At 36.2% G+C, this 15,381-nt stretch overlaps 2 protein-coding genes across 6 annotated transcripts in view; one reads left to right on the top strand and one right to left on the bottom strand.

Annotated features, from left to right (window-relative positions):
* The window catches only part of LOC311627468 (uncharacterized protein), a 228,795-nt gene that overhangs the window by 37,685 nt on the left and 175,729 nt on the right, over positions 1 to 15,381 (top strand). The gene's annotated exons all lie outside the window — the stretch shown is intronic.
* The window catches only part of PDE3B (phosphodiesterase 3B), a 131,382-nt gene that overhangs the window by 32,620 nt on the left and 83,381 nt on the right, over positions 1 to 15,381 (bottom strand). For both annotated transcript variants that reach the window (XM_084893976.1, XM_084893977.1), the window contains 5 exons: positions 14,477 to 14,725; positions 11,523 to 11,665; positions 7,590 to 7,696; positions 1,797 to 2,007; positions 1,155 to 1,231 (listed from right to left, as the gene is read on the bottom strand). In XM_084893976.1, coding sequence (XP_084750102.1) covers positions 1,155 to 1,231; positions 1,797 to 2,007; positions 7,590 to 7,696; positions 11,523 to 11,665; positions 14,477 to 14,725 — 787 coding nt within the window. The remainder of the gene's footprint in view (positions 1 to 1,154; positions 1,232 to 1,796; positions 2,008 to 7,589; positions 7,697 to 11,522; positions 11,666 to 14,476; positions 14,726 to 15,381) is intronic.

Below are 15,381 nucleotides of genomic sequence, written 5' to 3'. Positions count from 1 at the left end.
TTTTCTTGTGATACCTGTGGTTATGGCATCAGGGTACTATCAGTCTTACAGAATGAGTGGGAAGTTTGCTTTTCTATTTTTTGGAAAAAGTTTTTTTTATTTTTTTTTATTTTTAAAATATATTTTATTGATTTTGTACAGAGAGGAAGGGAGAGAGATAGAGAGCTAGAAACATCGATGAGAGAGAGTCATCGATCAGCTGCCTCTTGCACACCCCCTACTGGGGATATGCCCGCAGCCAAGGTACATGCCCTTGACCGGAATCGAACCTGGGTCCCTTCAGTTCCCAAGCCGACGCTCTATCCATTGAGCCAAACCGGTCTTGGCGGAAAAAGTTTTTTGTTGTTGTTTTTTAAAGAATTGGCCTTTGTTGTTATTTTTCTAACAGCACTTTAAAACGTAAGAGCCAAAACTACTGAATTGCACACTTTAAAATGAAGAACTATGTAAAGAGATTCCTAGGAGCCTACAATCCCTGAGAGGACCTACCTATTTCTGTACTTTTATATTCCTAGGGTGACGCTACCAAAAGGATTTTCCTTTTACCAGTCCCTGGCCCTCTGGCAAACACCCTTTTGGTAGCCCCAAACTCCAGATTCACCCTTTTGGACTTCGATCCTCTTCCAGATCTAGTGGTATTTCTGAGGAGCTTCAAGCAGATTTATTTTGTTAATAATTTATACAGCGTTTCTACCTACTTTCAGGGGGAATGTTTGTGCAAGTTAACTACCTATTATTGGAAGCTTGATCATCAATTGTTTAATGTTATAAAACTACTGTAATTTTATCACCATAGTAATTTTTTGTTCGGCCATAAAAATATTTCAGAATGATATGATTAAATTTTAAAGTCCTTTCTGTGCCATAAAAACCTTTTGGCCTTACATTGTGCAGCATAAATTTCAACATTATTATACTTTATTTCGCTATTTATGAGCCAAATCCATCATCTAAGGTAATATTCATTTGTACAACCATTTTTACTCTTCAAAATACTTCCATCTATTATTTATACTTTGTTCTTAATAACTCCTCTCTGAAGTAGATAAAACACCATAATGTTCATTTTAAAGGTGGATAAACTGAAATTAAACCCATTCATTTATTCATCCTAAAAAGTAATGTAAAAATTGCTCATAAAGTTAAACACTCACCTAATTTCCCATTCCAGCAGTCTGTACCAGACTCTGATTCAGATGTTGAAACATATTTCAGTATTTGATGTCCACAGCTTATAGAATAAAATATAAATATACATGCATATATAAACATGTATATATGAAAATGAGAGAAAATTTTAAAATCTAAGTATAATTAGAAAATCTGCTCTATTTTTAACCAAGGTCCCAAATGCAACACACTGTAATAATACAACCGCTATAAATTTAAAAGGATTTATCCTTGAAGGCATCTGTGTGACCCTGAAGAAAGTAACATATTTTGAAAGTCAACATTGATGTCTGAAGTAAACAGTTATCTAAGCAGAAATGAGAATGAACACCCTATAAACTGGGTATTATAAACAGGCACTAAAATAGTGTATACGAAATAATTCTCTTACACTTACTGATAATCGGATGAATAGAATCCAATTATATTTCACTTCAGATGGAGGTCATTTCATTGGAAAATGAATGATACCACTGAAATGAGTTTTATTTAGAATATATTCTACTAGATAAATAAGGAAGAGAATATAGTCTTAATTCATCACCTAGTTATTACATAGAACTAGAATATTAGTTACATTTTAAGTAACCTACATTGTAAAACAAACAAACGTTTGGGAAACTTACCTGTTACATACATTGCTATCAGAATTTCTAAGTTGATAAGAATCTGGTGAAGTGGGTACATTGCCCAGAGATCTGTGTAAAGTAACACTTGGCTTAGTAAGAAAATCAGCAGTATCTGGAAATTCTATAGGTGATCGACTGGTTAGAGAGCCAGGAGACAGTGGTGGTCCATGACCAGGAGAATTCACAGGACTCTGGCTAGGTAAAACACCTTGGAAAGTTAAAAGAGAGGAAAGAGATAGGTAAGTACTCATGCTTTTGTGTATGATGTTTATTTTGTTTACATTTATGTATTTATAAAGAGTATTTTCCTTCTTTAAAGAGAACAACGTATTTACAATTAAATGATAAAATTGACTTGTAGATGGAGCTCTATCTTCAAGACATTCTAGAAATTTATGCATCATATTGGTCATTGTCAGTGACCCTATGGCAGGATAGCATATTACAGGTGAATTAGATGAGCAGAGTATTTTTTTTTTTACCACATTTTATTGAATATTTTTCAGTATAATAAAATTCATTTTTATTTAAAAAATCCAATTTCTTAATAGCATTAAGCAAGTTGAGCATATAATAAAAATTACATGTTAACACAACAGCGTATACCTCTTAAAATATGCAAATCTGCCCAGCTTATTTATTTATTCAACAAATACTTGAGAGCCTAGTACATGCTGGAAAATGTGCTGGGTTTCACAATGGAGCAAAAGGTGCCATCTCTGTAATTCAATGAACAAGTGCTATGTGCTAACTAAGGGAAAGAAGCGCTTCAGAAATGTGCTGAGTGCTTTGAACTAAGGCAGAATGGGTATATCTGGAAAGAAGGCAGATTTAAAATTTTACTTGGAAATAAAGACCCAAGTAAAATATGAATCAGAGAGGAAAGAAATAACAGTTATTAAGGACCTATATTTTTAGGCACAGAGGTAAACACTTAAGAAACTGTGTGAGATGGTAATTTTATGTGCTAACTTGGCTAAGCTATGGTGCCCAGCTGTTTTGGTCAAAAAGCAGTCTAGATGTTGCTGTGAAGGTATTTTTCTGATGTGGTTAATATTTAAATTAGTAGTCTGGGTAGGGCAGATTATCCTTCATAACGTGGGTTGGCCTCATTCAATTAGTTGAAGGCCTTAAGAGAAAAGGCTGGGGTCTTCACAAAAGGAAGGAATTTTTGCCTCCGGAGTGCCTTGTTTTTTTTTGCTGTTGTTTTTAATCCTCACTCAAGGATATTTTCCCATTGATTTTTAGAGAGTGGAAGAGAAAAGAGATAGAAACTCATCAATTGGTAGCCTCCTGCAAACACCCCCACCAGAGCCCGGGCCCTGGAGTAGCCTGCATGCAACTGAGGTATATGCCCTTGACCTGAATTGAACCCAGGACTATTCATTCGGTCCATAGGTTGATGCTCAATCTACTGAGCCAAACTGGCTAGGGTCAGACTGCCTATGGACGCTGGTAGAATTTCCATGCTGGCAGCCTGTACTAAAAACTTCCGATTTTATAGCCCTCACAATCTCAGAAAAACAATGCCTTAATATAAATCCATCTCGCACCTATTTCCTCTCTCCATACATGCATACATTCACAAATATATATTATGTATGTTCACACACACACAAGCATCCTAATAGTTCTGTTTCTCTAGAAAACCCTGACAGATACAATGTAATTTTATTTACTAAACAATAACAATGTAAGTTAAGTAGCATCTTCATTTTATATGTGAAGAAAAAAATACAACCAAAAAAAAAAAGTGTTCCTAAGGAACTTAATTTAGTTAGCAGTTAACACTGTGAGGAAAAACACACTCTAAAAAGGGCTGTCACTGCTGTTCTATAAGATTATTTTATTGAGAGGATCCTATAAATTTTATATGACATTACGGCTGAATGGGATTTTATAAATATTCTGGTCAAATAGTTTAATGTTTCAGAAGAAAAAACTAAAGACCAGAGAGGGAAAGGGCCTTGCTTGTCAAAGTCATAATGGTTAGTTACTAACTGGATAAAAAAGCTCACATTTTCAGCATTCTTTTCTCTAATTATACCAGCAAGAGTTAAAAAAAAAAAAAAAAAGTCCAAACAAATAGGCGAGAAGACGAATGGATAAATAATCTTAGACTAAAAATTTGATATAGAAAAGCTTCAAGGAGAAGGGAAAATGGTAGAGGAAAACCTAGCAACCCTTAAGAAAGATTTCCTACAATATAGATCCATCATTTTTATTTCACACATTATATATTATGAAATACAATGTGTACACAGAAAAGTTTCAACAGAAATGCTTATCATCCAAGTTAAGACATAAAACACGGCTCTAGATCAGAAACCCTTCCTAAACCACCCTCCCTCTCATTAAAGGAAATCATTATTTTGACTTTTTAGTACGTTTTCCTTGCCTTTATATTTATACCATATGTGTATACATCTTTTAACAATTTAGATGAGTTCTGCCCCCCCTTTTTTTATTTTTGTAAATCATAGCAGACAGTATATATAAATGCTTCTATGCCTTGCTTACTTGACATTTTAAAAAGATATTTCCATGCAGCAGCATGTGACTGCAGTTCATGCGTTTTCGATGCTATACAAGGCTGTCACATTTTACTGTACCATCAGCAACGTAGGAGTGTTCCACTTCTGGACATTTTTATCAACACGTGTTATTGTCTGTCTTTATAATTAAAGACATCATAGTGGATGTGAAGTCATAGTTCATTGCTTTTGATTTGCATTTCCCTAATTAATGATGCTAAACACCTTTTCATGTGGTTATGGGCCATTTTTATATCTTCTTTGGAGAAACATCTATTCAGAATTTTTGCCCATTTTTAAATGAGATCTTTAGTCTTTTCATTATTGAGTTGTAAAACATCTTTCTATATTCTGGATACCAGTCCATTATCAAATATATTATTTGCAAGTATTTTTTCCCCATCCTGTGCATTGTCTTTTAATTTTTTTAGGTATCAGCTGAAGTACAGATGTTTTTAATTTTAATGAATTCCAATTATCAATTTTTTCCAGTTATGGAATGTGCTTTTGGTGTCTTATCTAAGAGCATTTTACTTAATATCTACGGCCACATAGATTTTCTTTGTGTTCTACAAATTTTATGGTTTAACTCTTACACTTGAGTCTAGGATGGGTCTTGAGTTAATTTTTAAATATAATGACATATGGAGTTCCAAATTCATTCTTTTGCATGTGTATATCCAGTTGTTCCAACACCATTTGCTTTAAAAACACTATTCCTTCCCCACTGATTTTATCTTGGCACCCTTGTTGAAAATTGGTTGTCCATGTAAGGGTTTATTTTATTAATTTCTATTTTGCATTGTTTATTGCAAGTAAATAGAAATACAATTGATTTTTACATACAGTTCTTGTATCCTGACACAGTGATGAACTTGTTACTGGTTGTAGTAAGTGCTAACGAATTTCTCAGGATTTTATGAATATACTATAGGCCCAGTGTATGAAAATTCATGCACTGGAGGGGGAGTCCCTCAGCCTGGCCTGCCCCCTATCACAGTCCGGGAGCCCTCAGGGTTGGGAGGCAACCCAGCGATCAGGGGAAGGCGATGCCCTCATCACCTCTGCTGCTGCCACTGCCAGCAGTGCAAGTCTCAGATGGCCCTGGTTACCTGAGCCTTGGGTGGCCCTGGGTGGCTGAGCAGCCACCATCCAAGGCTTGCCTGCGCCTTGAGCATTGGCCGGGCAACTGACATCCGAGGGTTGCTCATGCCTTGAGCTGGCCCTGGGCGGCTGGGGGACTGAGGGGATTGGGGGACTCTGGAGGCAGGCATGTGGAATGGATGGACCTGCCTAGGAGCGGGGTTGGTTGTGCCAAGTGCCTGCCACCCTGGAGGGGCTGAGGGGACTGGGCGCCTCCATCTTGTGGCAGTGGGCATCACCATCTTTGAGGGTGTGGCAGTCAATTGGCACATTCCCTCCTTATTGGCTGTGGGCACCACCAACTTTGTGAGGGCATGGTGGTCAATTAGCATACTTTCTCTTTATTAGACAGGATGATTGTCATCTGCAAATATAGGTTTACTTCTTTAATTCCTTTTTACTTAACTACCCTGGTTAGAATCGCCAATCCAATATTAAGTAGAAGTGGCAATTATTTTATAGTTATTAAAATTATTTTATTATTTTATAACTAGAGGCCTGATGCACAAAATTCATGCAAGAGTAGGCCTTCCTTTCCCCAGCTGCCAGCACCAACTTCCCTCTGGCACCCAGGACCTGGGCTTGCCTCCCAGCCCTAACTTCATCCAGGAGGTCATCTGGAAGGATGTACAGTCTAATTAGCACATTACACTTTTATTAGTATAGATTTACTAGGGGCCCAGTGCGTGAAATTGCACGAGACCCAAGACCCAGAGTCCCACCAAGTCCCTAGAAAGAGTCCTGCAGCTGCCAAAGGAGGCAGGACCCAGAGACCCACCCAAGCCTCCAGTCAAATCCCCCAGAGTCAAGTCCCCATCCATCCCACGCACACAGCCTCCTGCTGGTCAGTCATTACGGCGTGATGGCGTGACCAACACAGGCTTTCTGTATAATAGATAGTTCTCTTTGGTGAGGCATTATTGGCATACTTTTCTTAAATACCTCAGGTATGATTTCCTATGTATAATAATAGATTTAAAGTAATTGCTAAGCCCAAAATCCAATTTCCCCCTCAGGGAATTATTTTGTTACCTGTTTTACTTGTATTTATGGCAAAAATTTCTTGATTCTTTGCATGTTTCATAATTTTTTTTTTTTTTTAACGGAACATTTAACAATTCTGGTATCAGACTCTTTATACCCTCAAGGTTTGTTATATTGCTGGTTTTGTTTGTTTTATTGTTTCTGATTATTTATTGAGTAATGCTCCTGAACTCATTATAAATAGATTCTGTTTTTTACTTTCTTATGGTTGCCCCAGAAATTACAATATACATTTACAACTAACTCAAATACAGTTTCAAATAACACTACGTTAAAGTAACAAAATAATGCTAATTCTTCCATTCTTGTATCATTGCTGTCATTCATTTCACTTATATATAAGCATTCATTAAGATATACATATATATACTAGTATACACACACATAAAATATACATATAAACACACAAATTCGAATACATTGTTACTCTCATTCTAAACAAATTAAACAAGGGCAGCCTTTGTTATCTGTAGACCAAATATAAGAAAAAAAAATAAGTTTTTACTTTACCTTGATTTTTTTTCTACAATGCTTTCTTTTTCCATAGATTGGAACTTCTGACCTATATTACTTTCCTTCTCTTTAAAAAACTTCTTTAAACATTTCTTGCAAATCAGATCTATTAGCAACAAGTTCCCTTAATTTCTATCTGAAAAAGCAGGGGATATAGTCCCGATTCTTTCTACTCTCATGGTAAGACTTTTTTTTCTCCATAATTTTTAGGCTATTGAATACCTTTTTCTGGGAATTTTCCCTTGTTCTGGATATGTGTGTCTGAGCCTGCAAAAATACAGGTCAATTAAATAGTCCTATCCCCCACCCCCACCCCCCACCCCTGAATCTCTAGTGCCTAATAAAGTTCCTGGCATAGAGATACTAAAAAAACTGTGCGAATGAATGAGCTAATTGTGATGTAATAGCCAACTCAAATTGCTTATGTTATCTTACAACACATAGAATAGTCTTCAAAATTAGTCACTAATGTGTAATGAAAAAATTTTGCGCTACCATATACTTTGAGACCTCCCGCATTTAAATAAAATAAAAATTTTAAAAAAAGAGTACTTACCAGCTCTTCTTAGACCTATATGATGAGTTAGCGATATAGATGCTGACCTTTGCTTCGGGGTTGTAGGTGGGTTTGAACTAAAAGGCCCATTTAGGCAGATTCCTTGACTAAAAAGGAAGACAATAGGTTAACAATTTTAAAACTGGGAAATTTCCTCATTTCTATTCGTGCTCTTCAATTCAATTAGCAAATAGTGGCTTTGCAGCCCATAAGGTCTCTGTTGCAGCTACACAACTTTGCCCTTGTAGCTTAAAAGCAGCCATAAACAGTAATAAATAAGTATGACTGTGTTTCAATATAATTTTATTTACAAAAATGGGTTACATTGCTGAACACTAGCATATAGCAGGTTATCTGTATAACCCGGATTGCTTCTTCTAACACAGATTGCTATTCATACCCCCAGGGATTTCTGCTTCTGCAAACCAGGGTTAGGGATAGATTTTCTATTAACTTCTTAGAGGAAATGCTAATGTTTTTTTTACACCATTTTCTGTTTTCTCCACAAATATGCTGATTATCCATTAAGTCAATCATTTCTTTTTTTTTAAATGTTTATTGATTAAGGTATTACATATGTGTCCTTATCCTCCCATTCCTTCCTACCCCAACTCCAACCCCCATCATACCCTCACCCCCTGGTGTCTGTGTCCATTGGTTTGGCCCATGTGCATGCACACAAGTCCTTTGGTTGATCTCTCCCCCTCACCCCTACCCACCCCTACCGTCCCTCTGAGATCTGAGCATCTAATCAATGCTTCTCATTCTCTGGATCTGTTTTTGTTCATCAGTTTATATTGTTCATTATAATCCACAAATGAGTGAGATCATGTGTAAGTCATGTGGTTTGAAGCCTGCTAGGAGGGGAAGGGAGGCTGAGGAGGTAGCTACTGGAGTGGGGCTCCCGACAGAAGCCAGGACCCGCCAGCTCCCGGTAGTAGTGGGGACGTGCTGGTTCCGAGCAGCAGAGAGGGGGACTTGCCGGTTCTGAGCGGCCGGCGAATGGGAATGTACTGGCTCCCGGTAGGAGCAGGGGACAATTTATTTATTTATTTATTTTTTAACCTAGACAGCTTTCCAAATAATTTTTCTATTCTCATTCATGGCAAGATTACTTATCTCTTTTACTCTTTTAATCCATTTAACTTTTCCAAGGAAGTGGTCATCTTTGTCCTGAGGGAATAACAGGGTTTTGAATCCCAGGCTAGGAATTTGAGTACAATTCTACAGGCATTCGTCCAAGAATGTAATGACTAGAAAACCTATAATCAAAGTTTTGTTTAAGGAAGATTTCTGGTTGAAGGTTAGAAGATGGATTGGGAAGTTAACGATATTAGAAATGGGAAGACCAATTAGGAGGAAAATTCAATAGCCCAAGTAAGGAGTAATGAAAGCATGAAATAGTGTAGGTAAAGTGACACAGGAGAATAAACAATGGGGGGGGGGGGGGGAGATAAGAGTTGATAACTGATACCTGCAGAATAAGAAAACAGGATGCAAACACTGTGTTCTAGGTAAGCCAATTTTGTAAGCAACCACTAGAAGGAAGCATTGTGCCAGGAAATAAGACCAGAATGAGAGTAACAAAAAAGCACCTGGGGGGCTGAGAAATTTGGTTTCAGACATTTTCAGGGAATAAGAGGTTCAATAATGAAACAATGTTGAAAGCCGAGTCAGGGTCATCACAGATCACAGAGAGGCTATGATCAGAATCCAAAGCTGCATTCAAATCAAGACTCACAAATCTAAGATATGTGATCTCTGCTTTCGAGCATTCTACTGAAGTCAGGATGGATGTCTCATGATTCCAGAGTCACAAGTCTATTACTTTTGTGTTAAACAAAATATCACCATACTTTAAAAATAATAGCTTTTCTGTTTAAGAAGACTGCTCTAAATGCCTATATGGTAATCACATATAGCTAGCTCTACATTTTAATTAAATTCATATTTAAATCCAATTGCTCAGTCATACTAGATACATTTCAAGTGATCAATAGCTAGGAACTATCATATTGGTGAGATATAAAATATTCCCATCATCACAAAAATTTATATTGTACAGCACTTAATCTAGAAACTTGAATTTTAAAAGTAGTAATGGCTGTAAATGCTTCTAATCTTCCCATCTTATCTTATGTTCAAAGTAAGCTCCAGCTTCTACACACTAAAAAAAAATTACTTCTAACCTTACCTCTTTAAAGTAGACATTCCATAATGTCACCAATTACTTTATTCTCCAAATCCTAAAATCTTTTATGGGAGTTAAGTAAGTAATCAAATCTGCCTACATATACCTTTATATGAACACTTTTCAGAGTTAAAGATAGTTTTCTTTAGACTGTGTTTCTATTTTAATATCTATCATTCTTTAATTGCAAATGTATTGCTGTTACATCTGTGTGATGAAAACAAACAAACAAACAAACAAAAAACCCAGAATCATTTTCATCATTCTTTCTTAAATCCAATATTCTCAAGATGATGTTTCCCATGGTTAAGAAATATCTTTCATATTTTCAGTTTCTAGCATCATTTACTTCCCCATATCCTGATTCCATTAGGGGGAAAAAAAAGAAAAAAGAAAAAAAAAAAAAGCTTGTTCAGACACTGAGCAAGCTTTGGCCCAAAGCTCCTTTTCCTATACTGTATTCAAACCTCAATCCATTCCTGTTTAATATACCATTTCACACAATATTTTTCAATAAATAAGGAGTCCATCTATTTCAATATATTATAGAAGATTCAAATTAATATATCACAAAATAATCTGGAAAATTATAATTATTTGGTCATATTTCACATGATAATATGAACCAATTTTAACAAATAGCTATGATCCAATTCTGCCACCTGGTGTTTTAAATTTGTAACTACCTAGCTCAAGTTAAAAGTAAAACACATGCTCAGTAAGAATGGTAGTTTAACAGGAAATTTACACAGATACCAATTTTATTAATATGACCAGGTGACTGACAAAATAGGAGCTTGTCTTTCCTGATCACAAGAGATCACTATCTTTCCTGGCTTTTAAGACAAAGCACTGAATCTTTTGTTATCAGTGTAAATGGATACATTCAGATCTCAGCTCCTGGCATTTTCTGTTTCATAGTTACTGGTGCCTTTCAAAGACCCCTAACATCTGACAATGTGCTCCTCCTCCCACGCGTCAGTAACTGTTGCCCTATTTGGGTATCATGCATTGGACCTGGTGACTGCTCCTGGAGTGGCCACCTCTACCAGTTTATAAGCTTTCCCAGCACCCTGTACTAACTGGATCCTAACTTCCTTTCAGGTCCCAACTTAAGTTTGGGGATAAAACAGGTTCTTCTTTAAGAATCACTTTCTATTATGTCATACTAGAGGCCTGTTGCACAAAATTCATGCACAGGTTGGGTCCACAGGCCTGGCTGGCGAATAGGGCTAATCGGAGCCAGGCTGATCTTGGCTAGGCCAGAGAGGAGGTGACGGTTGCCAGGCCGGGTGCAGAACGAACAGACACGGGATGCTGACAATCGCCATCACTGGCACCCTGCCACCATGTGGTTCCCTGGCCTCTTCCCCACTTCACTTGCCTCCGCGCCACCACTGCAGTGGGCAGGTGGCAGGCTGATCAGGGCCTGACGGCGGGGCAGGAACTGCGGGAGGTTGGCTGTGGAAGCGCACTGACCACCAAGGGGCAGCTCCTGCGTTGAGCATCTGCTCTCTGGTGATCAGTGTGTGTTATAGCAACCAGTCATTCTGGTCATTCCGGTTGTTCTGGTCGCTCTGGTTGGTTATGCTTTTATATATATAGCTTAGGTATGCTGTCCTATACCTAAATAAGTACGTCGACTGTTCCTTTCCGCTTTTAGAACTATTTCAAACTTTGTTCACAGAAGCAAAGCGAATGTATCAGATTCAGATTTCTTGAACAGGCTCTGGGGATTTTACCTTGAAATACCAACTTCCTGATGAGGCCTTTTGCCATTATTGCGTTCCCACCTTGAAGAAGGAGGTTCAGCAGGGGGCAGACTCGAAGTTCCTGAGCTCCTCCTCAGCTGTGGAGTTGGTAAACTATTCCTACTGAGTAGTCCCTGTTGGACAATTGAACAGTGGTTAAAACCATCATCCTATAATATCCGTATATGTCTTAAAGATGTCACCTAAAAATCAATACAAAGTATATTTTTAATATGTACTGGGGAAACAGAACATTTTTATTCTGAAAGTATGTCAATTTTACTCCACATTCTATATTCTACTTATCCTTCTAGTACTAAAAAATGATATCTGAACTCCCTACAATTTAACTATATATTTTTCTTTTGCACACTTTATTCCTAGTATCATGAGAAATAAACAGTTGGTAATTTAAAAAGTAGATATGAAAGATTTACCTTAAAAAAAACAAAACTTCAGAGGACAAAATTAAGATCAGTGATTGTCCTGAACCTTTCATATTTTCAGTATAGGACTAGTGTCCATAGAGGTTAATCTGGAGAAACTGCAGGATTCTGAGCTGCTTTTTGAACAAATGACTAAATCCGGAACATCTTTAGCCTTGATACAGTTTTACCTTAGTTTTTGAAAATGTTCTATTTTTTTTTTTTTTTTTTTACCACTATGAATAGCTGTTTACTGAGATATACAGAAAAGTTTCTTTCTTAAGAATTTCCTCTATCAGCAGACACTGAAACCATCTCAGAGAGATAAATATCTCTTAGTTTTCCCAAGGATGTTGATTTAGTAAAGGTTTGTGGTTAGTTAGAAATTTAGGTTCATATAATCTGTTTTGTTTCTTAACATAGTATATAAGACATTTATTTAAAGTATCTATTCCATCTCCCTTTTCCTTACTAGTTATTTTTTCATAACTAGTTCTTTTCTAACCTAACATGAGGCTTCTTTTCCAAAAGCAGAGACAAATTAGATATAAAATTCAAACAAGAAGTTTCAAGAATACAAAAAATAAGGGTTACATCCTGATTTTTTTAAAAATTGATTTCAGAGAGGAAGGGACAGAGGGAGAGGGAGAGGGAGAAACAATGAAGAGAATCATTGATTGGCTGCCTCCTGCACACCCTACAATGGGGATCGAACCTGGGACCCATCAGTCCACAGGCTGATGTCACCTAAAAATGACTGAGCCAATCCACTGAGCCAAACCAGCTAGGGCCAGATTCTTATCTGACTTATTACCAATAGAATCCAGTAACCAAAATAAGCCTGATTAACTAGAATGTTCAAGAAATGAGGCATTTAGACAATATTATTGTTTAAATGCTTCTAAAATGTACCAGTACACTTTTCTACATAGTAAACATGATAACAATAATGCTATCAATTATGATTTTATGATTAAGATTTTTTAAAAACTTAAAAAAATTTACTAAACATCAAAGTCTATGGGAAATAAAAAGGAAGAGCAACAGATCAAGTGAAAACTAACTCAAGAATATATTAGCTCTTTTACTGATGAATTTGTTGCTATCCCATGATTAACCTCTAAGTATCAACTGGTATAGTTGCATTTTGACTGTGGCAGGTAATACTGTATATACTTTAAAACAAATAAAAGCATGACAGACCTGGTTGTGTGGCTCAATTGGTTAGAGCATTGCCCCATGCACTGGAAGGTTGCAGGTTCCATTCCAGATCAGGGCACTTACCTAATAGTTTCATGTTTGAGCCCCAGGTGGGGTGGGTGCAAGAGGCAAACAATTCATGTATCTCTCTCACGTCACTGTTTCTCTCTCCTTCCCTCTCTAAAAACAAATAAATAAAAGCATCACATAAATACTTATGACCCAGCTTTGAAATCAATAATTATCAAATGTTTGCCCTAATCGGGCTTGGTTAGTTTTCAACATTTCTATACCCCAATACCGAGAACCAAATGAAATTAAATGATGATCAAAATCCCTCCAAAAACTATATTTACTATTATCAATAAACAAAAACAAACAGATTTGAATTTTATCTTCTCTTGGTTAGTTTATTTACCTGTATAATAAAGTAGTTAAATGAAAACAATGTATAAAATGTTTCCATTTTTAGTTTTATGATTTTAGCAATTGGTAAAGATATTGATAGTTAAATAAAACAATTAGCCAGAACAGGTTTGGCTCAGTGGATAGAGCATCGGCCTGCAGACTGAAGAGTCCCAGGTTCGATTCCATTCAAGGGCATATACCATGGTTGCGGGCACATCTCCAGTATGGGGTGTGCAGGAGGCAGCTGATCGATGTTTCTCTCTCAACAATGTTTCTAACTCTCTATCCCTCTTCTTTCCTCTCTGTTAAAAAAAAATCAATAATAATAAAAAAAAAATTAAAAGCACTCTGGACAAGTACAATGTATGCCTTTTTAGAAAATTAAATTTATCCCATTTCTAATGATGGATAAAGCAATGCCTATAGGGCTGTAGCAATTTCTAGTGGATAAATAAGGGGGGGGGGGGAGACTTTACAAATGTAAAAATCAATTTAAAGTACATAATGCTATATAATGCATAAAATTAACATTATAATGATAATTTCTTGGTAACAAGAACAATTTCTGGATTCTAAAGAATAAAATAGATTACTGACATGATTACACTACTAGTATGTTGTACAAGTCTGGATTGCTATTTTGCTCTAGTACCTAAAACAACAACAACAACAATAAATAGTTGGTACTGCTGCAGTTATAACGGCTAATTACAGCAAGGTTATTTGGAATAAAAATGGAATACTCGTTTAAAATATTTTGAGATTATTACTACTTTTAAAGACCCAAGGAGCACAATATACTGGAAAAGAAACTGATCCTTAGAAAAGAAATTCTAATTTAGGTAAGATTTTAAAGAGCAGTTTTAATTTGAAAATGTGATAAATCGGGCAGGCTGATGACTGTGTTTTCACCTTGTGAAGTTTTCGGTCTCCTCTTTCGGCGGGGTCCTCTGTTTCTGAGCAAGGGTAAAATCCAGGGAACGGTGTGAGAGGATTAATCTTTGGTCTGCAGGAACCCAAGAAAGCACCCATCAAGCTGCTGATGCTCCGTAGGGAAGAAATGACTTGAGGGGGGAGGGTTGGATCAATCAGAAGATCTGCCACCATATTGCGAGCCTCATTTAGCACAGAAAGATCAACTCCACTTCCACCTCCAGAATTCTAGAGAAGAAAAGTAAAATTATATATTTGTTACACAGAAAATTCAACATTGAAGACAAACTTCCTCCAGTTTAAAATCAAGGTCTATCTAATATAAATAAGTTAATTCTATTAAATATTAATGTAATTCATTTGGACATTGATATAACATGATATATCAATGGTATAACAAATGGTATACAATTATCACTTTAAAATTTTTGATGTTTAAGTATGTAGCAGATAACATGAATTTTAATTTTTTCTGTATTTTCCATTAGCTTAGCTATATTTAATAGTATTCTTTACTGACAAGAACTAGCATAAAATTAAATTTGTAATGCATCAAAATCTACAATCAGAGGATTGCATTAATTTATTGATGATTTCCTTTATGTCCAAATTTCTTTTAAACATATATAGTATTTAAACATATAGCATTTCTTTCATTCACCTTTGTCACTCTAGCACAGAGACCAAGCTTTGTTGGCAAAGATGACTTTGAAATCTAGACTTTAACCTTAACTGTGATTTTGAGCAAGTCATTTAACATCTGAACCTTTTAGTTTTTTCACTATAAACGGGATAATAGCATCCACTTTATTAAGAGCTGATGTGAAAATTAAATCTATTAATACATGCAAAGCACATAAAGCAGTGTGTGGTGCATATATTTA

Source organism: Pipistrellus hanaki (assembly GCF_964339955.1).
Source record: "Pipistrellus hanaki genome assembly, chromosome: 9".
NCBI classification, from domain to species: domain Eukaryota; kingdom Metazoa; phylum Chordata; class Mammalia; order Chiroptera; family Vespertilionidae; genus Pipistrellus; species Pipistrellus hanaki.
Note: the sequence above shows the minus strand (reverse complement) of the source record. Positions and strands in the feature narration are given on the sequence as shown.